General features: G+C 55.6%; 2 protein-coding genes across 2 annotated transcripts; both read right to left on the bottom strand.

The window, feature by feature from the left end:
* Nucleotides 1-3,698: 3,698 nt before the first annotated feature.
* Nucleotides 3,699-4,833, bottom strand: LOC117436188 (ferredoxin-fold anticodon-binding domain-containing protein 1-like). The gene is given in 3 exon segments (XM_034062892.1): nt 3,699-3,775; nt 3,778-4,237; nt 4,240-4,833. Coding segments are annotated over 3 exon segments (1,131 nt in total).
* A 7,661-nt stretch (nt 4,834-12,494) lies between these two features.
* Nucleotides 12,495-13,629, bottom strand: LOC117436187 (ferredoxin-fold anticodon-binding domain-containing protein 1-like). Its single transcript, XM_034062891.1, is given in 3 exon segments — nt 12,495-12,571; nt 12,574-13,033; nt 13,036-13,629. Coding segments are annotated over 3 exon segments (1,131 nt in total).
* Between the last annotated feature and the right edge of the window lie 9,854 nt (nt 13,630-23,483).

The raw sequence follows: 23,483 nt of genomic DNA, 5'->3' as shown, positions 1-23,483 counted from the left end.
TGCCTCCTGAGGGAGGCTGCTCCTCTGGCCTGGGCTACTGCAGGGCTCTCGCTCCTTATATACCCCACGGTCAGCGCGGGGTTACCCGCGTCACAATGGTCTCTGGGCACAAGGAGTCCCCCTGCATTGGAATGTCTCCAAGGTAACAGTGGAGATGCCCACACCCATGAGTGGTTCCAGTCAGTTCCACAGCATCTCCACAGCCACCACCGAGGCTTTGTGATGGCGGCGGCATTGTCCCCATGGCAACTGGGCACAACAGGGCGGCTGCGGGCACTCATAGAGTCAACCGGGTTGGAAAAGACCTTTAAGGTCATCAAGTCCAACCATTCCCCAGCACAGCCAAGGCCACCACTAACCCATGGCGCTGGGGGCCTTGTCTACACAGTGTTTGTCTATGTGCTTTCCCCCATTTCATAGGTGGAGATTTTCTAGGGGAAGTACCTACTGCAGACTTGTTTGCAAGGAGCCCACAGTCCTCCTGGTGCACACAGCAGGGATGAAAGTTTGAAGCAGCCAGTGCAGTGGTTAGCGGCATTGTTGGCCATTCCCAGGACTGATGCTCTACAAATAGCTTACATTGCCAGCCTGTGTTGAGACGAGAATGAGGTTTGGTTCTTGAAGAAATGGAGAAATGGGATTTGACAGAGATGCTCCGAGGTGTTTCTTTTTGCTGTTCCATTCAGCTGATGCGTTTCTGTTAAAGAAATCACAGGGAACAGCTGGGCATGAGAGTGTCCGATACCATTCTTCTGCACAGCATGCCCCAGCTTTCCTGTCACTCCATTTTCCAGTTACGTTTACGGTGTCAGTGGCAAGCCATGAGGAGCCCACAGGGACAGGACACAGCATTACTTCACTGTGGGGCTCATAGGGGGTTTCTTACCCATTTTTAATTTAATATTCTATTAATAAAGTAGTTTATTAAATTAATATTCACTCTCAAGTCCCGAATAAATCATTTTCTGAGGTTTTCACCTCTTCTCTGGTTTGTATCAGTGACTCTGTGTTTTCCCTGGCTCACATCCTAGTGCTTCTCCTCCTTAATTGGGTGACTGAAATATTTCTAGCAGGAGAACAATGTGTGTGTCTATTTGTAGCATGAATTTTTTAGGCAGTTAATCAATTCTGGCTGAAATTCTTTAGGGATCTGCAGACATTTTCACAAATTCCTGGCAGATGTTGCCATCAGAAGGGATGATGGACAGTGTGACCCCAGGTCTCTTTACCAACTGGTGTCAGGTTTTGTATGCTGGAATCCATGGCTCCTGTTTGCTCTTCATCTGCCTGACTTTGGGATCAAACCTTGTTGCTTCTATAGTGTGTTCTTTTCATTGAATGTCAGTTTTCAAGCATGTGGGATGCTGTATAAATACATACCAAGAGGCAGTCCCTAACTCAAGGCAGCAGAGCAAATGGGGAAGACGGGTGTGGAGCGGGATGTGACTTGCTCCAGGTGAAGCTTGGTGGCACATGGTCAAAAAGGCAGTGTTGTCAGCCAAGAGGATGAAGGTGGAGCCCAGAACCAGCGGGGTCACCAGAGGAAAGGGTGCTGCAGAGGGCAAGGGCTTGGATGCATCCCTTTTCCCTGGCTGAAATTTGGACCACTTCCTGATATCAAATGTGGCGTGAAGGCCAAGGTGCCCAGGCTCATGTTTCCATTTGGCTCTGATGCAGCAGAGCAGCTCCCCCACGCATGGCCTCAAGTGCAGGCTGGCAGCCCTGCCTGCTTTCCTGCCTGCTTGCTTGCCTGCTTTCCTGCTTGCTTTCCTGCCTGCTTGCCACCATGGGCATGAGCTGCCTGGATGGGGCTCAGATGCAGACTGTGGGACACTGCCACCAGCTCATCTGTCCTGTCCCAGGGAAAAGTAGATTGTAGTGCTTGAAGCAAAGTCTCCAGGACCTGCAGAGCCAGAATTAAAAACTGTCCTTAGGAACTATTGTATTTAAATTAAAGATAATCTTGGGTACTATGTGCGGAAAGGACACTGGGTGGAACTGGGGAGAAAGCTGCAATTTCCCTGCCATTGTCACTATCCCTGATCTATCCTGGCTATCCCTGATTGACAGAAACTGCTGCAAATCCCAGTGGTTTACTGAGCTAGACTCTAATTTGCACCACGTGCAAGGAGCAGAGTGTCACCAGGCTCCCTGTCACCAGCCCCATCAGGGCTGTGATGGGCTGTCAGCTGGGCAAGCTGCTGTCTGCTTAGTGCGGGGAGTGGGGACCGCTCCTGCCGCATCCTGCCCTGGTCCAGAGCATCACAGGGGCGGTGCCAGGGTGCAGCCAGGGAGATCTGGGGCCTCTGATGCATGGCTTGGTTTAGGATGTAATGTGTGTGTCCTCCTGGCTTCCCTAGGACTGAGTCGGTAGCTGAGAAGATGCTGACTAACTGGTTTGCCTTCCTCCTCCGCAGGTTTCTCGAGGTTGATATGGACTTGGGTAAGAGCTTCCTTGCCTCATAGAAGGGGAAGATCAGAGAGGTTGATCAATGATTCTGGGTGGGTTTTGCAGGGCTTGAAAACCAGAGCTCAGACTGCACAACACCATCTATGTTTCAGCCCAATGAAAGCATGGGCTGTACTCCTGCCAGATAGGTTTTGAACTCTGGGGGAGCTCCATTGACCACAGAATTTGGTCATTGGAATGGAAGGATACAGGCTTTTTAGGAAAGACAGGCCTGGTAGGAGGGGAGGGGGAGTTGCTCTTTATGTTAGGGACAGGCTGGAGAGTGGAACTCTGTCTGGGGACAGCTGAGCAGTCAACAGAGAGTTTGTGGGTCAGGGTTAAAGGGAGAACAGCTGCATGGAGACCTCAGAGCAGCCTTCCAGTATCTGAAGGGGGCCTACAGGGATGCTGGGGAGGGACTCTTCATTAGGGACTGTAGTGACAGGACAAGGGTAATGGGTTAAAACTTAAACAGGAGAGGTTTACACTGGTTATAAGGAAGGAATTCTTTACTGTGAGGGTGGTGAGGCACTGGAATGGGTTGCCCAGGGAGGTTGTGAATGCTCCATCCCTGGCAGTGTTCAAGGCCAGGTTGGATGAAGCCTTGGGTGCCATGGTTTAGTGTGAGGTGTCCCTGCCCATGGCAGGGGGGTTGGAACTGGATGATCTTAAGGTCCTTTCCAACCCTAACTATTCTATGATTCTAATCCCAAAGCATCTCTCCTGCCCAGAGCAGATATTGGGATGCTGAGGCAGCTGTGTTATAAATGACAGAAAATCCCATTCAAAATTAATAGCTTCTAGAATAAATTACAAAGAAAAATTAATATGAAATAAAAGTACTTCACGGAATTACAGACCCTTCCCCACCAAGGCAGCGGCACCGATTCCCTCCCATCCCCCGGCGGGTCCCGCTCCCGTCTGCCTCAGGCGCCCCCCTCACACTCCTGAGGTAACCCCTCACGCGCCCCCTCTTCCCGCCCACCCGCCCCTGAGGTGGCGGCACGAGCCCGCCGCGTGCAGCGCCTTCCCCACCCCCCCCCCCCGCGGGGTCCTTGGAACCCCCTGAAGCCCCTCAAGCGGCTGTGAGCGATGGGCGCTGCAGAGCAGCGGGCGGCACAGGCACGGGAGAGCAGCGGAGAGCACAGGCACTGCTCGGGCACCCGCAGGCAGCACGCACCGCTCCGGCCAGCGGCAACACGCGAGGGCTGCTTGATCTCTGCGTCTCTGCCACCCCCGGGCTGAGGGCTCAGCCCCTGGCACAGCACTGAAAGGTCAGCCTGGAGCAGCAGCTCCTCCGGCCTGGCTCTGACTGCTGGCACTGGCCATTAACTGCATGGATGGGACCGGTTCACACCGCACCTGCCTGGCAGTGCTGTGAAAAGCAACTGCATCCAACTGTTCCCCATCAGGAACCCAAAAGCTGACATCATGAACATAGGAAGGTGGATGGAGAGAAAAACTCTGGAAGAGCCTTAATTCTCCCCTAGGAAACTGATGGTGGAAGAACCGATTGTTCGATGTCCAGAGCATTTGCCAATCACTTCTTCCACAGATCAGCGTGGCCAGGAGGTCAAGATTCAATGAAGCAAAGACAGCAACCAGTTCACTGCTTCCTAGCTCATCATGAGCTGTGCTTGTAACTCCTACACAGGAGCCCTTGTCATGGGAGGCTGAAGTATCTGTCTCTACACAGATTAAGTACTGAATTCTACTAAGCTGAGATTCCAAAGCGGCAAACTCATTTAGCTCAGTTGTTTCAAAGCTCATTGCTTCCTGCAGGTTTAGGAACTCAGTTTAATGCTGGAAACAGTTTTGTGAAGCGAATATATGATGGTTTTAATGTCATTCACCAGCATCTGGATATCGGTTTTCTCTGTACCTCTGTTAATGGCACTTACAAAAACCATCTCATGAAAAACAGGCACGGAGCAAGGAGGGATAAAACACTTCCCGAAAACCAGTCCAGAAATAACATAAAGTGTCTCTGGGAGAAAAGCTTCTCTTTGTATTATTGCCTGAGCATAAGGTAGAATGGAAGGTCTAAGATAATACTGCTTTGAAACGTGCCATCCCTCTTGCACACCCACCCAGCCATTCTTATCCTTGCAAAAATCAACACGGTGAAACGAAACTGCATGTGCCAGCCCATCAGACATTTCTTCAGTGCTTGGAGTCTCCTCTGGGTTCAGAATGAGCCAAAAGATATTCGAGTGACAGACACCATTGAGTTGACCTTGGTGGAGCAGAGGAAGGCAGGAGTCAATGTTTTGTAACAGAAAGGCCTGGCGAAGCTCTGCAGCCAGCTTCTCCTTTAGTGTCCCTACTGGATAATTTGAATTTGGTTCTAGGAAACCCCTGTGAAAAATAAAAGCGGTGGCCATGAACACAAGGTGGTTTCCCAAGCCCAAACTCAAACAAGAGCTGCGGCTGAACTCGTGCACAAGTACATCTGCAGCCTTAGAACCAACCTCCCTGTCCTTTCTGTGCTGCAGCCCTGGAACACAAGGCCATGGCTCGGGGCAGCTGCAAGACCTCCTGCACTCAGGTGCTCGGAAGCTGCAGAATGGGGTCGGGGGAAAGGAGCAGGGTCCCAATATTCTACTTCCAGAAACACTCCCAGCTTCTCACTGCATTGCTCCAGTGCTTGTGTGTGCAAGAGGAGCAGGAGGATAGCTCTCTCTCGGACCTTATCTCTGGCCTTAGCAACTCCAAGCCTTTCTCCTTATTCCTCCCGTCCGTTCTACAACTCTCTCATTCCCGTTAGGGGGCTGGAACACACACTTGGCTTCAAAAGCCAGCTGACGTGTGAGCCATCGCACCACACAGTGCTTCGTGCCATCGGGATGCGCTTTTCCTGCATGGGCAGCACGTGCTGCCAAGAGCCAGCAGGTCTGCAAGCCCGCCAGCTGGGAAGTGCCTCAAGGAAAGAGGTCGCTCCGCAGGCTTCTACTCTACTGACACGAGGGAAAAGCAGGAGCAGGCAGAGGCGAGCAGTGGGGGGAAAGAGATGTGGTTTATTGTCCCGACAAGGTGTCCACAGCCAGCGCAGGCTGCAGCACCATGTCCTGAGCGCAGCTCTCTCAGGCCTGGCGCCGGCAGTGGGGCACTACTCCTCCTCTTTTGGGCGTATGCAGGAGAAGCTGAAAGCCTTGCGCAGAGGCTTCAGTGCCTTCCTGAGGCTGGAAGATCGCCGCTTTTGGAGCACTTCTGCATCCGGGCAGGTGGCAGTGCCTGCGGGGGAAGGAGAGCTGTAGGCACGGTGCTGGCTGGGCACTGGGCAAGCTCCTGCTGCCACCCAGCACCAAGGGCTTTCCCCAGGGGCTTTCCAGTGAAGGCTTTTGGCCCTTGCCCATGGGGAGGAGGCCGGGGCACGACTGAACTCATGCACACGCTGCTGCCGCCCTGGCCTGGCCTGGCCTGGCTGCCACTCGACGCAGGGACATACCTGGCTCGTCCTCCGCGTCCTGAACTGCTGCAGGTGACACTGCCGGTTCATCCTCTTGTGCTGCCCGTGAGGCAGCGGCTCTGCTGGCCTCTTCTTGATGTTTTTCAGATGCTCTCCTCAGTACTTTGTGCATGAATGAGGCCTGCAGAGCTCTGTCTAGAAGTGAGCGCCGCCTTGGGGCACGTGCCTGTGATGCTGACTGCTCTTCGACATAGGATGCAGAGCCAGGGGAAGCTGGTGCCTCTGCCTCATCCTCTTGTGTCACGGCAGCGAGGGGTGTGCGGTGCTGCGCTTGCTCAGGAGTTCCAGGCAGGGTGGGAACTGCTGGCTCGGTGTCTGCAGGTCCGGTCAGGGCAGGATCCACATCGGGATCCTGGAAGTGCTCCATGACCAAGGCTTTGACCCAGATGTTGCAGTTGGTGACATCCTGCAGCTGGGACAGCTCTCTGTCCCCTTCCCTTCCTTGGTCCTCCTCTTCCTGGACCTTCCCAGTCCTCGTTTCCTCCTGTAATCGCACAACCGGGATGAGGGGATGAGTGTGCTGCAGTTCAGCAGCAGAGCAGCTGGCCCCAGGCAGGGGCAGGCTCATCCCCCTCTGCTGTCCCAACCTCTCCTCGGCGCTCACCTGTCTGTGTTGGAGCTCCCGCTCCTCAGGGCCATCCAGCTGCCCGTGCAGGCTGGCTCTCGTCTCCTCTGTCTCGGGGAGAACCAGGAATCTCTCTCCCACACGCAGCCCCGGGGAGGCACCTGCTTCCTGCACCTCGGTGTCTGTGGTGCTCGGCACATGCGCCTCCGTCACCGGGGACTGAGAGTCCTGGTCTGAGGGAGAAGCAGCTGTATGTCCTTGTGTGTCTTCTTCTGGAGCAAAGGGGGGTGTCACAGCCTCTGCTCCCAGGACCTCTGTCAACAAAAGTGTCGCTTTGTCCTTGTCTGCTGCTGGGGAGACAACAGCACTGGTGGCCTCTTCTTGCTGTTCTCCCAACATGGGTGACACCATGTCTTGTACACCCTCTCCTGCTGCTGCAATGAGAGGGGCTGTGCTGGGCTGTCCTCCAGGCTCTGCGGCCACACGAGCCCCAGAGTGCTCAGGTGCTGTGGGACTGATTCTTGCCCCCACCACATGCAAGTACTGGATCGTGTCCCGGTGTTGCAAATGCTGCTGGTCAGTTCCCTGGACTGCAAGCACAAGCTGGAACATAGTGTCCCACTCTGCTGATTTGACTGTCACCTGCTGAGCATCCTGGAGCAAGGGAGAAGTGACGGCATCTCCTTTGTGTGCTGCTGGGTCAGGCTGGGGTGTCACAGCCTCTGCCGCAGGGATCTCTGGCAGGGCAGCTGCAACTTTCCCCTTGTCTGCTGCCGGGGAGGCAAGGGTTCTGCTGCGCTGCCCCTGAGGCTTTGCTGCCACCGGCGCCTCAAGTGTTGCAGGTGGCATTGCCACCTTGGCCCCAGGCAGCCTTTTGGTTATGGTCTTCAGTTCCAGCTGGCTCTTCTTGGTTTTCTGGGCCACGGCCACAGGTGGGAGCAGAGGCTTCCTCTCTATGCGTGTGGCTGTGACCTGCAGAGCTGCCTTGGATCCTCTGCCACTGTGTGGGGCAGGTGCCTTTCTCTGTCCTTGTGTCGTGGCCTCCCGCTTGCTGAAGCCACGGGAAGCTCGTGCTGGTGCCACTGGAGGGAGAGGTGCCAGTTTCTCCTTAATAGCTGCAGGCAGGCTGCTTCCCTTTGGCTGCTCCCTAGGGTCGGTCTTGCTGGCCAGTGGGGGCAGGTGCTGTGGCAACACCTTGTGGTGTAGCCCTGGCGACCTGGTGTTGAGGCTGCCCTTGCTGCCCATTGTCGGTATCGCCGGCAGGTGCTCGGCCACTCTCCCAGCAGTCCTCATTGTAGTCTGAGTGGCTCGGTCCTTGCTGCTTGGGGCTGCTTGGACAGTGGCTGTTCTTGTGCTTGTCCCTGCAGCCCTGCTGCGTGGTGGCTCCTGCCGTGCCTCTGGCTGCTGGTGGGGTTCCTGCCTCCCTGATACAGTTGGCCGCCTGATGAACCTTGTTATGGGTTTTTCTGAAGGAGGTGGTGGCCGGGGTGTCATTGCCACCACTGGTGGCAGACGAAGCGTCTGCTCCTGCATTGCGCCGCTGGTGCGGGGCAGCACCACTCGGTGCCCCGGGCTGCCCATCTGCAAGAGAAGCCGAGGAGAGGCTGTGTGATGGTGTCCCCTGCGCCCGCATCCCAGCTCATGCAGTTGGGCTCCCCTGGCAGCCCCAGGGCAGGGCTCAGCCCCGCAGGCTGCTGCCGCCTGCTCCCCGCTCCGGCAGGGGAGAGGGCTGGCCAGCCGCAGCCCACGGCCACTGCCCAGAGCACCCCCGGCGTGGCCGGGCAGCCTGACGGGCACGGCACGGGGGCACTCGGCTTGCTCCCTCCTGCTCCTCCCGCACACCCGTCTGCAGCTCCCACGGTCGGGAGGACATTGGGCCCCATCTCCCTCGCTCTGCCCACCTGTGCCTGCGGGTTGATGACAGGCCGAAAGCCCTGAGGGTAGGGCACCTGTGGCACGGTGATCCCATGGCGGGATGAGGCGAGGCTCGGTCTGCCCTGCTGCTCTTCCTCGGGCTGCCTGCGGGCCCCCTGCGGACGGGAGGAGGAGCAAGAGATGCGTCATGAATGCGGCTGCATTTGCACACCTGCCCCCTCAGTGCCGGCAAGCCCGGCCCCGGCACCCGGCGGCTCTGTACGGCCCTGCCCCACCACCGCCTGTCCCTCCTGCCCCGGCCCTCACCTGCCGCATCCTCTGTGCGCTCGGCCTGCCCTCAGCGGGCCGGGAACGGGCGTTCGCCTCTTTACCTACGGGCATCTCTCACGTCCTGGGACGCTGACCTGCCCTAGGCTTCCAGGGAAGTTGCTGCCTCCTGAGGGAGGCTGCTCCTCTGGCCTGGGCTACTGCAGGGCTCTCGCTCCTTATATACCCCACGGTCAGCGCGGGGTTACCCACGTCACAATGGTCTCTGGGCACAAGGAGTCCCCCTGCATTGGAATGTCTCCAAGGTAACAGTGGAGATGCCCACACCCATGAGTGGTTCCAGTCAGTTCCACAGCATCTCCACAGCCACCACCGAGGCTTTGTGATGGCGGCGGCATTGTCCCCATGGCAACTGGGCACAACAGGGCGGCTGCGGGCACTCATAGAGTCAACCGGGTTGGAAAAGACCTTTAAGGTCATCAAGTCCAACCATTCCCCAGCACAGCCAAGGCCACCACTAACCCATGGCGCTGGGGGCCTTGTCTACACAGTGTTTGTCTATGTGCTTTCCCCCATTTCATAGGTGGAGATTTTCTAGGGGAAGTACCTACTGCAGACTTGTTTGCAAGGAGCCCACAGTCCTCCTGGTGCACACAGCAGGGATGAAAGTTTGAAGCAGCCAGTGCAGTGGATAGCGGCATTGTTGGCCATTCCCAGGACTGATGCTCTACAAATAGCTTACATTGCCAGCCTGTGTTGAGACGAGAATGAGGTTTGGTTCTTGAAGAAATGGAGAAATGGGATTTGACAGAGATGCTCCGAGGTGTTTCTTTTTGCTGTTCCATTCAGCTGATGCGTTTCTGTTAAAGAAATCACAGGGAACAGCTGGGCATGAGAGTGTCCGATACCATTCTTCTGCACAGCATGCCCCAGCTTTCCTGTCACTCCATTTTCCAGTTACGTTTACGGTGTCAGTGGCAAGCCATGAGGAGCCCACAGGGACAGGACACAGCATTACTTCACTGTGGGGCTCATAGGGGGTTTCTTACCCATTTTTAATTTAATATTCTATTAATAAAGTAGTTTATTAAATTAATATTCACTCTCAAGTCCCGAATAAATCATTTTCTGAGGTTTTCACCTCTTCTCTGGTTTGTATCAGTGACTCTGTGTTTTCCCTGGCTCACATCCTAGTGCTTCTCCTCCTTAATTGGGTGACTGAAATATTTCTAGCAGGAGAACAATGTGTGTGTCTATTTGTAGCATGAATTTTTTAGGCAGTTAATCAATTCTGGCTGAAATTCTTTAGGGATCTGCAGACATTTTCACAAATTCCTGGCAGATGTTGCCATCAGAAGGGATGATGGACAGTGTGACCCCAGGTCTCTTTACCAACTGGTGTCAGGTTTTGTATGCTGGAATCCATGGCTCCTGTTTGCTCTTCATCTGCCTGACTTTGGGATCAAACCCTGTTGCTTCTATAGTGTGTTCTTTTCATTGAATGTCAGTTTTCAAGCATGTGGGATGCTGTATAAATACATACCAAGAGGCAGTCCCTAACTCAAGGCAGCAGAGCAAATGGGGAAGACGGGTGTGGAGCGGGATGTGACTTGCTCCAGGTGAAGCTTGGTGGCACATGGTCAAAAAGGCAGTGTTGTCAGCCAAGAGGATGAAGGTGGAGCCCAGAACCAGCGGGGTCACCAGAGGAAAGGGTGCTGCAGAGGGCAAGGGCTTGGATGCATCCCTTTTCCCTGGCTGAAATTTGGACCACTTCCTGATATCAAATGTGGTGTGAAGGCCAAGGTGCCCAGGCTCATGATTCCATTTGGCTCTGATGCAGCAGAGCAGCTCCCCCACGCATGGCCTCAAGTGCAGGCTGGCAGCCCTGCCTGCTTTCCTGCCTGCTTGCTTGCCTGCTTTCCTGCTTGCTTTCCTGCCTGCTTGCCACCATGGGCATGAGCTGCCTGGATGGGGCTCAGATGCAGACTGTGGGACACTGCCACCAGCTCATCTGTCCTGTCCCAGGGAAAAGTAGATTGTAGTGCTTGAAGCAAAGTCTCCAGGACCTGCAGAGCCAGAATTAAAAACTGTCCTTAGGAACTATTGTATTTAAATTAAAGATAATCTTGGGTACTATGTGCGGAAAGGACACTGGGTGGAACTGGGGAGAAAGCTGCAATTTCCCTGCCATTGTCACTATCCCTGATCTATCCTGGCTATCCCTGATTGACAGGAACTGCTGCAAATCCCAGTCCTTTACTGAGCTAGACTCTAATTTGCACCACGTGCAAGGAGCAGAGTGTCACCAGGCTCCCTGTCACCAGCCCCATCAGGGCTGTGATGGGCTGTCAGCTGGGCAAGCTGCTGTCTGCTTAGTGCGGGGAGTGGGGACCGCTCCTGCCGCATCCTGCCCTGGTCCAGAGCATCACAGGGGCGGTGCCAGGGTGCAGCCAGGGAGATCTGGGGCCTCTGATGCATGGCTTGGTTTAGGATGTAATGTGTGTGTCCTCCTGGCTTCCCTAGGACTGAGTCGGTAGCTGAGAAGATGCTGACTAACTGGTTTGCCTTCCTCCTCCGCAGGTTTCTCGAGGTTGATATGGACTTGGGTAAGAGCTTCCTTGCCTCATAGAAGGGGAAGATCAGAGAGGTTGATCAATGATTCTGGGTGGGTTTTGCAGGGCTTGAAAACCAGAGCTCAGACTGCACAACACCATCTATGTTTCAGCCCAATGAAAGCATGGGCTGTACTCCTGCCAGATAGGTTTTGAACTCTGGGGGAGCTCCATTGACCACAGAATTTGGTCATTGGAATGGAAGGATACAGGCTTTTTAGGAAAGACAGGCCTGGTAGGAGGGGAGGGGGAGTTGCTCTTTATGTTAGGGACAGGCTGGAGAGTGGAACTCTGTCTGGGGACAGCTGAGCAGTCAACAGAGAGTTTGTGGGTCAGGGTTAAAGGGAGAACAGCTGCATGGAGACCTCAGAGCAGCCTTCCAGTATCTGAAGGGGGCCTACAGGGATGCTGGGGAGGGACTCTTCATTAGGGACTGTAGTGACAGGACAAGGGTAATGGGTTAAAACTTAAACAGGAGAGGTTTACACTGGTTATAAGGAAGGAATTCTTTACTGTGAGGGTGGTGAGGCACTGGAATGGGTTGCCCAGGGAGGTTGTGAATGCTCCATCCCTGGCAGTGTTCAAGGCCAGGTTGGATGAAGCCTTGGGTGCCATGGTTTAGTGTGAGGTGTCCCTGCCCATGGCAGGGGGGTTGGAACTGGATGATCTTAAGGTCCTTTCCAACCCTAACTATTCTATGATTCTAATCCCAAAGCATCTCTCCTGCCCAGAGCAGATATTGGGATGCTGAGGCAGCTGTGTTATAAATGACAGAAAATCCCATTCAAAATTAATAGCTTCTAGAATAAATTACAAAGAAAAATTAATATGAAATAAAAGTACTTCACGGAATTCCAGACCCTTCCCCACCAAGGCAGCGGCACCGATTCCCTCCCATCCCCCGGCGGGTCCCGCTCCCGTCTGCCTCAGGCGCCCCCCTCACACTCCTGAGGTAACCCCTCACGCGCCCCCTCTTCCCGCCCACCCGCCCCTGAGGTGGGGGCACGAGCCCGCCGCGTGCAGCGCCCCCCCCCCCCCCCCCCCCCCCCCCCCCGCGGGGTCCTTGGAACCCCCTGAAGCCCCTCAAGCGGCTGTGAGCGATGGGCGCTGCAGAGCAGTGGGCGGCACAGGCACGGGAGAGCAGCGGAGAGCACAGGCACTGCTCGGGCACCCGCAGGCAGCACGCACCGCTCCGGCCAGCGGCAACAGGCGAGGGCTGCTTGATCTCTGCGTCTCTGCCACCCCCGGGCTGAGGGCTCAGCCCCTGGCACAGCACTGAAAGGTCAGCCTGGAGCAGCAGCTCCTCCGGCCTGGCTCTGACTGCTGGCACTGGCCATTAACTGCATGGATGGGACCGGTTCACACCGCACCTGCCTGGCAGTGCTGTGAAAAGCAACTGCATCCAACTGTTCCCCATCAGGAACCCAAAAGCTGACATCATGAACATAGGAAGGTGGATGGAGAGAAAAACTCTGGAAGAGCCTTAATTCTCCCCTAGGAAACTGATGGTGGAAGAACCGATTGTTCGATGTCCAGAGCATTTGCCAATCACTTCTTCTACAGATCAGCGTGGCCAGGAGGTCAAGATTCAATGAAGCAAAGACAGCAACCAGTTCACTGCTTCCTAGCTCATCATGAGCTCTGCTTGTAACTCCTACACAGGAGCCCTTGTCATGGGAGGCTGAAGTATCTGTCTCTACACAGATTAAGTACTGAATTCTACTAAGCTGAGATTCCAAAGCGGCAAACTCATTTAGCTCAGTTGTTTCAAAGCTCATTGCTTCCTGCAGGTTTAGGAACTCAGTTTAATGCTGGAAACAGTTTTGTGAAGCGAATATATGATGGTTTTAATGTCATTCACCAGCATCTGGATATAGGTTTTCTCTGTACCTCTGTTAATGGCACTTACAAAAACCATCTCATGAAAAACAGGCACGGAGCAAGGAGGGATAAAACACTTCCCGAAAACCAGTCCAGAAATAACATAAAGTGTCTCTGGGAGAAAAGCTTCTCTTTGTATTATTGCCTGAGCATAAGGTAGAATGGAAGGTCTAAGATAATACTGCTTTGAAACGTGCCATCCCTCTTGCACACCCACCCAGCCATTCTTATCCTTGCAAAAATCAACACGGTGAAACGAAACTGCATGTGCCAGCCCATCAGACATTTCTTCAGTGCTTGGAGTCTCCTCTGGGTTCAGAATGAGCCAAAAGATATTCGAGTGACAGACACCATTGAGTTGACCTTGGTGGAGCAGAGGAAGGCAGGAGTCAATGTTTTGTAACAGAAAGGCCTGGCGAAGCTCTGCAGCCAGCTTCTCCTTTAGTGTCCCTACTGGATAATTTGAATTTGGTTCTAGGAAACCCCTGTGAAAAATAAAAGCGGTGGCCATGAACACAAGGTGGTTTCCCAAGCCCAAACTCAAACAAGAGCTGCGGCTGAACTCGTGCACAAGTACATCTGCAGCCTTAGAACCAACCTCCCTGTCCTTTCTGTGCTGCAGCCCTGGAACACAAGGCCATGGCTCGGGGCAGCTGCAAGACCTCCTGCACTCAGGTGCTCGGAAGCTGCAGAATGGGGTTGGGGGAAAGGAGCAGGGTCCCAATATTCTACTTCCAGAAACACTCCCAGCTTCTCACTGCATTGCTCCAGTGCTTGTGTGTGCAAGAGGAGCAGGAGGATAGCTCTCTCTCGGACCTTATCTCTGGCCTTAGCAACTCCAAGCCTTTCTCCTTATTCCTCCCGTCCGTTCTACAACTCTCTCATTCCCGTTAGGGGGCTGGAACACACACTTGGCTTCAAAAGCCAGCTGACGTGTGAGCCATCGCACCACACAGTGCTTCGTGCCATCGGGATGCGCTTTTCCTGCATGGGCAGCACGTGCTGCCAAGAGCCAGCAGGTCTGCAAGCCCGCCAGCTGGGAAGTGCCTCAAGGAAAGAGGTCGCTCCGCAGGCTTCTACTCTACTGACACGAGGGAAAAGCAGGAGCAGGCAGAGGTGAGCAGTGGGGGGAAAGAGATGTGGTTTATTGTCCCGACAAGGTGTCCACAGCCAGCGCAGGCTGCAGCACCATGTCCTGAGCGCAGCTCTCTCAGGCCTGGCGCCGGCAGTGGGGCACTACTCCTCCTCTTTTGGGCGTATGCAGGAGAAGCTGAAAGCCTTGCGCAGAGGCTTCAGTGCCTTCCTGAGGCTGGAAGATCGCCGCTTTTGGAGCACTTCTGCATCCGGGCAGGTGGCAGTGCCTGCGGGGGAAGGAGAGCTGTAGGCACGGTGCTGGCTGGGCACTGGGCAAGCTCCTGCTGCCACCCAGCACCAAGGGCTTTCCCCAGGGGCTTTCCAGTGAAGGCTTTTGGCCCTTGCCCATGGGGAGGAGGCCGGGGCACGACTGAACTCATGCACACGCTGCTGCCGCCCTGGCCTGGCCTGGCCTGGCTGCCACTCGACGCAGGGACATACCTGGCTCGTCCTCCGCGTCCTGAACTGCTGCAGGTGACACTGCCGGTTCATCCTCTTGTGCTGCCCGTGAGGCAGCGGCTCTGCTGGCCTCTTCTTGATGTTTTTCAGATGCTCTCCTCAGTACTTTGTGCATGAATGAGGCCTGCAGAGCTCTGTCTAGAAGTGAGCGCCGCCTTGGGGCACGTGCCTGTGATGCTGACTGCTCTTCGACATAGGATGCAGAGCCAGGGGAAGCTGGTGCCTCTGCCTCATCCTCTTGTGTCACGGCAGCGAGGGGTGTGCGGTGCTGCGCTTGCTCAGGAGTTCCAGGCAGGGTGGGAACTGCTGGCTCGGTGTCTGCAGGTCCGGTCAGGGCAGGATCCACATCGGGATCCTGGAAGTGCTCCATGACCAAGGCTTTGACCCAGATGTTGCAGTTGGTGACATCCTGCAGCTGGGACAGCTCTCTGTCCCCTTCCCTTCCTTGGTCCTCCTCTTCCTGGACCTTCCCAGTCCTCGTTTCCTCCTGTAATCGCACAACCGGGATGAGGGGATGAGTGTGCTGCAGTTCAGCAGCAGAGCAGCTGGCCCCAGGCAGGGGCAGGCTCATCCCCCTCTGCTGTCCCAACCTCTCCTCGGCGCTCACCTGTCTGTGTTGGAGCTCCCGCTCCTCAGGGCCATCCAGCTGCCCGTGCAGGCTGGCTCTCGTCTCCTCTGTCTCGGGGAGAACCAGGAATCTCTCTCCCACACGCAGCCCCGGGGAGGCACCTGCTTCCTGCACCTCGGTGTCTGTGGTGCTCGGCACATGCGCCTCCGTCACCGGGGACTGAGAGTCCTGGTCTGAGGGAGAAGCAGCTGTATGTCCTTGTGTGTCTTCTTCTGGAGCAAAGGGGGGTGTCACAGCCTCTGCTCCCAGGACCTCTGTCAACAAAAGTGTCGCTTTGTCCTTGTCTGCTGCTGGGGAGACAACAGCACTGGTGGCCTCTTCTTGCTGTTCTCCCAACATGGGTGACACCATGTCTTGTACACCCTCTCCTGCTGCTGCAATGAGAGGGGCTGTGCTGGGCTGTCCTCCAGGCTCTGCGGCCACACGAGCCCCAGAGTGCTCAGGTGCTGTGGGACTGATTCTTGCCCCCACCACATGCAAGTACTGGATCGTGTCCCGGTGTTGCAAATGCTGCTGGTCACTTCCCTGGTCTGCAAGCACAAGTTGGAACATAGTGTCCCACTCTGCTGATGTGAGTGTCACCTGCATATTGCTGTAATGTACTGCAATGGTCTGTGAGACCCGTTCCTGTCTCGGTGCCTGTGCTGCTGCCTGCAGCTCGTCAAAGCCAGGGGAAGCTGGTGCCACTGCCTCCTCGTCCTCTTGTGTCACGGCAGCGAGGGGTGTGCGGTGCTGCTCTTGCTCAGGAGGTCCAGGCAGGGTGGGAGCTGCTGGCTCAGTGTCTGCAGGTCCGGTCAGGGCAGGACACAGGCTCTGCAGGTCTCCAGCTGCCTCTTCTGCTGCTTCTCCTGCTGCAGCTGTGCCCACGCTGCTGGGAACGCTGGATCCCTCCTGGGGACACACGCGTGGGGCCTGGGAGAGCTCTGGTGCAGAGGTGTCGACATAGGTGTCCCGTATGGTGACGGCTTCTCCTTGGGACAGCTCTTTGTCCATGTCGCTTCCAGACTGGGGTTTCACCTCCTCCACGTGTTCCTTGGCCAGGGTTGCTGGCTCGTCCTGTACACACAGGAGAACGTCAGAGCTAACAGCTCTCCCCAGCTGTGTCTCTCTTAGGGCTGCAGGTGGTTGTGTGGGTGCTGTGCTGTGGGGCTGCCTTCTCCCCCGTGGCCCCCTGGCTAGTGCCAAGGCTGGTGGTGCATTAGCCCAGTGCTTGGGCTCCAAGGCTGCTGCTGGTGGCTGCTCCCTGGGAGGGAGGTCCCTCACGGGATGCTCTCCTTCAGTGCCTTTGCTCGAGAGGACTGTGCGGGACAGGGAAGCAAGAGCACAGGCAGGGGAAGGAGGGAATGACAGCGGGACGGCAGAGGGGGCCCCAGCAATGTCCCTGCCAAACATCCCCGGGGATCTGGGCCTGCCTCCAGCACCTCGGGATCCGCGGTGCCAGCCTCACGCGTGTCACTTACCTGGCACTCAGAGTCATGAGTCAAGGGAGAGCCTGCTGCTTCTCCTTCATTGTCGTTCCCCTTCAGGGCATCCACATCGGGGACCTGGAAGTGCTCCATGACCAAAGCTTTGACCCAGATGTTGCAGTTGGTGACATCCTGCAGCTGGGACAGCTCTCTGTCCCCTTCCCTTCCTTGGTCCTCCTCTTCCTGGACCTTCCCAGTCCTCATTTCCTCCTGTAATCGCACAACCGGAATGAGGGGATGAGTGTGCTGCAGTTCAGCAGCAGAGCAGCTGGCCCCAGGCAGGGGCAGGCTCAACCCCCTCTGCTGTCCCAACCTCTCCTCGGCACTCACCTGTCTGTGTTGGAGCTCCCGCTCCTCAGGGCCATCCAGCTGCCCGTGCAGGCTGGCTCTCGTCTCCTCTGTCTCGGGGAGAACCAGGAATCTCTCTCCCACACGCAGCCCCGGGGAGGCACCTGCTTCCTGCACCTCGGTGTCTGTGGTGCTCGGCACATGCGCCTCCGTCACCGGGGGCTGAGAGTCCTGGTCTGAGGGAGAAGCAGCTGTATGTCCTTGTGTGTCTTCTTCTGGAGCAAAGGGGGGTGTCACAGCCTCTGCTCCCAGGACCTCTGTCAACAAAAGTGTCGCTTTGTCCTTGTCTGCTGCTGGGGAGACGACAGCACTGGTGGCCTCTTCTTGCTGTTCTCCCAACACGGGTGACACCATGTCTTGTACACCCTCTCCTGCTGCTGCAATGAGAGGGGCTGTGCTGGGCTGTCCTCCAGGCTCTGCGGCCACACGAGCCCCAGAGTGCTCAGGTGCTGTGGGACTGATTCTTGCCCCCACCACATGCAAGTACTGGATCGTGTCCCGGTGTTGCAAATGCTGCTGGTCACTTCCCTGGACTGCAAGCACAAGTTGGAACATAGTGTCCCACTCTGCTGATTTGACTGTCACCTGCATATTGCTGTCATGTACTGCAATGGGCTGTGAGACCCGTTGCTGTCTCGTTGCCTGTGCTGCTGCCTGCACCTCGGTGTCTGTGGTGCCGCCTGCCTGCGCCTCAGTCACTGGATGCTGAGCATCCTGGAGCAAGGGAGAAGTGACGACATCTCCTTTGTGTGCTGCTGGGTCAGGCTGGGGTGTCACAGTCTCTGCCGCAGGGATCTCTGGCAGGGCAGCTGCAACTTTCCCCTTGTCTGCTGCCGGGGAGGCAAGGGTTCTGCTGCGCTGCCCCTGAGGCTTTGCTGCCACCAGCGCCTCAAGTGTTGCAGGTGGCATTGCCACCTTGGCCCCAGGCAGCCTTTTGGTTATGGTCTTCAGTTCCAGCTGGCTCTTCTTGGTTTTCTGGGCCACGGCCACAGGTGGGAGCAGAGGCTTCCTCTCTATGCGTGTGGCTGTGACCTGCAGAGCTGCCTTGGATCCTCTGCCACTGTGCGGGGCAGGTGCCTTTCTCTGCCCTTGTGTCGTGGCCTCCTGCTTGCTGAAGCCACGGGAAGCTCGTGCTGGTGCCACTGGAGGGAGAGGTGCCAGTTTCTCCTTAATAGCTGCAGGCAGGCTGCTTCCCTTTGGCTGCTCCCTAGGGTCGGTCTTGCTGGCCAGTGGGGGCAGGTGCTGTGGCAACACCTTGTGGTGTAGCCCTGGCGACCTGGTGTTGAGGCTGCCCTTGCTGCCCATTGTCGGTATCGCCGGCAGGTGCTCGGCCACTCTCCCAGCAGTCCTCATTGTAGTCTGAGTGGCTCGGTCCTTGCTGCTTGGGGCTGCTTGGACAGTGGCTGTTCTTGTGCTTGTCCCTGCAGCCCTGCTGCGTGGTGGCTCCTGCCGTGCCTCTGGCTGCTGGTGGGGTTCCTGCCTCCCTGACACAGTTGGCCGCCTGATGAACCTTGTTATGGGTTTTTCTGAAGGAGGTGGTGGCCGGGGTGTCATTGCCACCACTGGTGGCAGACGAAGCGTCTGCTCCTGCGTTGCGCCGCTGGTGCGGGGCAGCACCACTCGGTGCCCCGGGCTGCCCATCTGCAAGAGAAGCCGAGGAGAGGCTGTGTGATGGTGTCCCCTGCGCCCGTATCCCAGCTCATGCAGTTGGGCTCCCCTGGCAGCCCCAGGGCAGGGCTCAGCCCCGCAGGCTGCTGCCGCCTGCTCCCCGCTCCGGCAGGGGAGAGGGCTGGCCAGCCGCAGCCCACGGCCACTGCCCAGAGCACCCCCGGCGTGGCCGGGCAGCCTGACGGGCACGGCACGGGGGCACTCGGCTTGCTCCCTCCTGCTCCTCCCGCACACCCGTCTGCAGCTCCCACGGTCGGGAGGACATTGGGCCCCATCTCCCTCGCTCTGCCCACCTGTGCCTGCGGGTTGATGACAGGCCGAAAGCCCTGAGGGTAGGGCACCTGTGGCACGGTGATCCCATGGCGGGATGAGGCGAGGCTCGGTCTGCCCTGCTGCTCTTCCTCGGGCTGCCTGCGGGCCCCCTGCGGACGGGAGGAGGAGCAAGAGATGCGTCATGAATGCGGCTGCATTTGCACACCTGCCCCCTCAGTGCCGGCAAGCCCGGCCCCGGCACCCGGCGGCTCTGTACGGCCCTGCCCCACCACCGCCTGTCCCTCCTGCCCCGGCCCTCACCTGCCGCATCCTCTGTGCGCTCGGCCTGCCCTCAGCGGGCCGGGAACGGGCGTTCGCCTCTTTACCTACGGGCATCTCTCACGTCCTGGGACGCTGACCTGCCCTAGGCTTCCAGGGAAGTTGCTGCCTCCTGAGGGAGGCTGCTCCTCTGGCCTGGGCTACTGCAGGGCTCTCGCTCCTTATATACCCCACGGTCAGCGCGGGGTTACCCGCGTCACAATGGTCTCTGGGCACACGGAGTCCCCCTGCATTGGAATGTCTCCAAGGTAACAGTGGAGATGCCCACACCCATGAGTGGTTCCAGTCAGTTCCACAGCATCTCCACAGCCACCACCGAGGCTTTGTGATGGCGGCGGCATTGTCCCCATGGCAACTGGGCACAACAGGGCGGCTGCGGGCACTCATAGAGTCAACCGGGTTGGAAAAGACCTTTACGGTCATCAAGTCCAACCATTCCCCAGCACAGCCAAGGCCACCACTAACCCATGGCGCTGGGGGCCTTGTCTACACAGTGTTTGTCTATGTGCTTTCCCCCATTTCATAGATGGAGATTTTCTAGGGGAAGTACCTACTGCAGACTTGTTTGCAAGGAGCCCACAGTCCTCCTGGTGCACACAGCAGGGATGAAAGTTTGAAGCAGCCAGTGCAGTGGTTAGCGGCATTGTTGGCCATTCCCAGGACTGATGCTCTACAAATAGCTTACATTGCCAGCCTGTGTTGAGACGAGAATGAGGTTTGGTTCTTGAAGAAATGGAGAAATGGGATTTGACAGAGATGCTCCGAGGTGTTTCTTTTTGCTGTTCCATTCAGCTGATGCGTTTCTGATAAAGAAATCACAGAGAACAGCTGGGCATGAGAGTGTCCGATACCATTCTTCTGCACAGCATGCCCCAGCTTTCCTGTCACTCCATTTTCCAGTTACGTTTACGGTGTCAGTGGCAAGCCATGAGGAGCCCACAGGGACAGGACACAGCATTACTTCACTGTGGGGCTCATAGGGGGTTTCTTGCCCATTTTTAATTTAATATTCTATTAATAAAGTAGTTTATTAAATTAATATTCACTCTCAAGTCCCGAATAAATCATTTTCTGAGGTTTTCACCTCTTCTCTGGTTTGTATCAGTGACTCTGTGTTTTCCCTGGCTCACATCCTAGTGCTTCTCCTCCTTAATTGGGTGACTGAAATATTTCTAGCAGGAGAACAATGTGTGTGTCTATTTGTAGCATGAATTTTTTAGGCAGTTAATCAATTCTGGCTGAAATTCTTTAGGGATCTGCAGACATTTTCACAAATTCCTGGCAGATGTTGCCATCAGAAGGGATGATGGACAGTGTGACCCCAGGTCTCTTTACCAACTGGTGTCAGGTTTTGTATGCTGGAATCCATGGCTCCTGTTTGCTCTTCATCTGCCTGACTTTGGGATCAAACCCTGTTGCTTCTATAGTGTGTTCTTTTCATTGAATGTCAGTTTTCAAGCATGTGGGATGCTGTATAAATACGTACCAAGAGGCAGTCCCTAACTCAAGGCAGCAGAGCAAATGGGGAAGACGGGTGTGGAGCGGGATGTGACTTGCTCCAGGTGAAGCTTGGTGGCACATGGTCAAAAAGGCAGTGTTGTCAGCCAAGAGGATGAAGGTGGAGCCCAGAACCAGCGGGGTCACCAGAGGAAAGGGTGCTGCAGAGGGCAAGGGCTTGGATGCATCCCTTTTCCCTGGCTGAAATTTGGACCACTTCCTGATATCAAATGTGGCGTGAAGGCCAAGGTGCCCAGGCTCATGATTCCATTTGGCTCTGATGCAGCAGAGCAGCTCCCCCACGCATGGCCTCAAGTGCAGGCTGGCAGCCCTGCCTGCTTTCCTGCCTGCTTTCCTGCCTGCTTGCTTGCCTGCTTTCCTGCTTGCTTTCCTGCCTGCTTGCCTTCCTGCTTGCCACCATGGGCATGAGCTGCCTGGATGGGGCTCAGATGCAGACTGTGGGACACTGCCACCAGCTCATCTGTCCTGTCCCAGGGAAAAGTAGATTGTAGTGCTTGAAGCAAAGTCTCCAGGACCTGCAGAGCCAGAATTAAAAACTGTCCTTAGGAACTATTGTATTTAAATTAAAGATAATCTTGGGTACTATGTGCGGAAAGGACACTGGGTGGAACTGGGGAGAAAGCTGCAATTTCCCTGCCATTGTCACTATCCCTGATCTATCCTGGCTATCCCTGATTGACAGAAACTGCTGCAAATCCCAGTGGTTTACTGAGCTAGACTCTAATTTGCACCACGTGCAAGGAGCAGAGTGTCACCAGGCTCCCTGTCACCAGCCCCATCAGGGCTGTGATGGGCTGTCAGCTGGGCAAGCTGCTGTCTGCTTAGTGCGGGGAGTGGGGACCGCTCCTGCCGCATCCTGCCCTGGTCCAGAGCATCACAGGGGCGGTGCCAGGGTGCAGCCAGGGAGATCTGGGGCCTCTGATGCATGGCTTGGTTTAGGATGTAATGTGTGTGTCCTCCTGGCTTCCCTAGGACTGAGTCGGTAGCTGAGAAGATGCTGACTAACTGGTTTGCCTTCCTCCTCCGCAGGTTTCTCGAGGTTGATATGGACTTGGGTAAGAGCTTCCTTGCCTCATAGAAGGGGAAGATCAGAGAGGTTGATCAATGATTCTGGGTGGGTTTTGCAGGGCTTGAAAACCAGAGCTCAGACTGCACAACACCATCTATGTTTCAGCCCAATGAAAGCATGGGCTGTACTCCTGCCAGATAGGTTTTGAACTCTGGGGGAGCTCCATTGACCACAGAATTTGGTCATTGGAATGGAAGGATACAGGCTTTTTAGGAAAGACAGGCCTGGTAGGAGGGGAGGGGGAGTTGCTCTTTATGTTAGGGACAGGCTGGAGAGTGGAACTCTGTCTGGGGACAGCTGAGCAGTCAACAGAGAGTTTGTGGGTCAGGGTTAAAGGGAGAACAGCTGCATGGAGACCTCAGAGCAGCCTTCCAGTATCTGAAGGGGGCCTACAGGGATGCTGGGGAGGGACTCTTCATTAGGGACTGTAGTGATAGGACAAGGGTAATGGGTTAAAACTTAAACAGGAGAGGTTTAGACTGGTTATAAGGAAGGAATTCTTTACTGTTCATACTTGTGAAGTGCCCTTTGGGTTTCAATGTGTGTGTTAAGTTTCCCCGTGCTGCCTGGCTTATCACCATGAACAGACAGCTGAAAACCCTGCAGCCCTGTCTGGGCTTTGAGGCTCCCACACTACGTGTCCTGCCCAGTGTAAACCATCAGAGCCTTGTGTTTGTATCAGAAGACTCTGATTTCAGCAGCTTGTAATAAGCTATTCAGAGACTTTGGGCGTAGGAGAAGTTAATGTTGTGATTTCAAAAGCAGATTTGTATTTTCAGTGTCTATATTGAGAGGTAGGATCAAGTTCTGGATAAGGAAATGTTGGTTCCTGTAGCTCTGTGCTTGGTATTGTCTTCATACTGTAGAAATCTGGCCTCATCTGACAGCAGACATTCCAGTAATGGAAAACTGGCCAGAAAACATCAGCCTGATGCTTTTTTCCTCTGGAGTTCATTAAAATACCAAGTCCTGGATTAGAGCTTGGACCCAGCAATCTGCACAAGATCTCTGCAGGTCTCCTGCTGCTGGTGCTCTGTCCAGTGAGGCTTAAACATCCAAAGCTGCAGAACAAGCCCATTGAGCCCATATCTCCTGGTAGGAATGGGTTCAGCTCCTGGATCTGCAGTGGGACCTTGAACTGGAGGCTTTTGGGTACCCCAGGGTGCCAGGAAGCTGAGTCAGGACCCATCACCTCTCCCAAGAGCTTCTGCCTCTCCATCTGTGTCTCTGCTCATAGGAGCCTCTTGTAGCTGCTCCCTAAAATGGACTTTATTCCTCTCCTCCTGCACAGCTGGCAGAGCAGCTGTGGTGTCCAAGAAGCCTCCATTTCATTGTATGAAATTCCAGGAATGTTTGGTTCTGTTTCCATGAAACTTGGGATTTCATCCTAGTAAGGACAAATGATGCTGCAAATGGAAAGCCTCCTTTTCTGGGGTAACTCTTAAGCAAGGCTCGCCCAGGAAGCGTTTAATGCTGTACGAATA

This window comes from Melopsittacus undulatus, chromosome 5 (assembly GCF_012275295.1).
Source record: "Melopsittacus undulatus isolate bMelUnd1 chromosome 5, bMelUnd1.mat.Z, whole genome shotgun sequence".
In the NCBI taxonomy this organism is placed as follows: Eukaryota; Metazoa; Chordata; class Aves; order Psittaciformes; family Psittaculidae; genus Melopsittacus; species Melopsittacus undulatus.
Note: the sequence above shows the minus strand (reverse complement) of the source record. Positions and strands in the feature narration are given on the sequence as shown.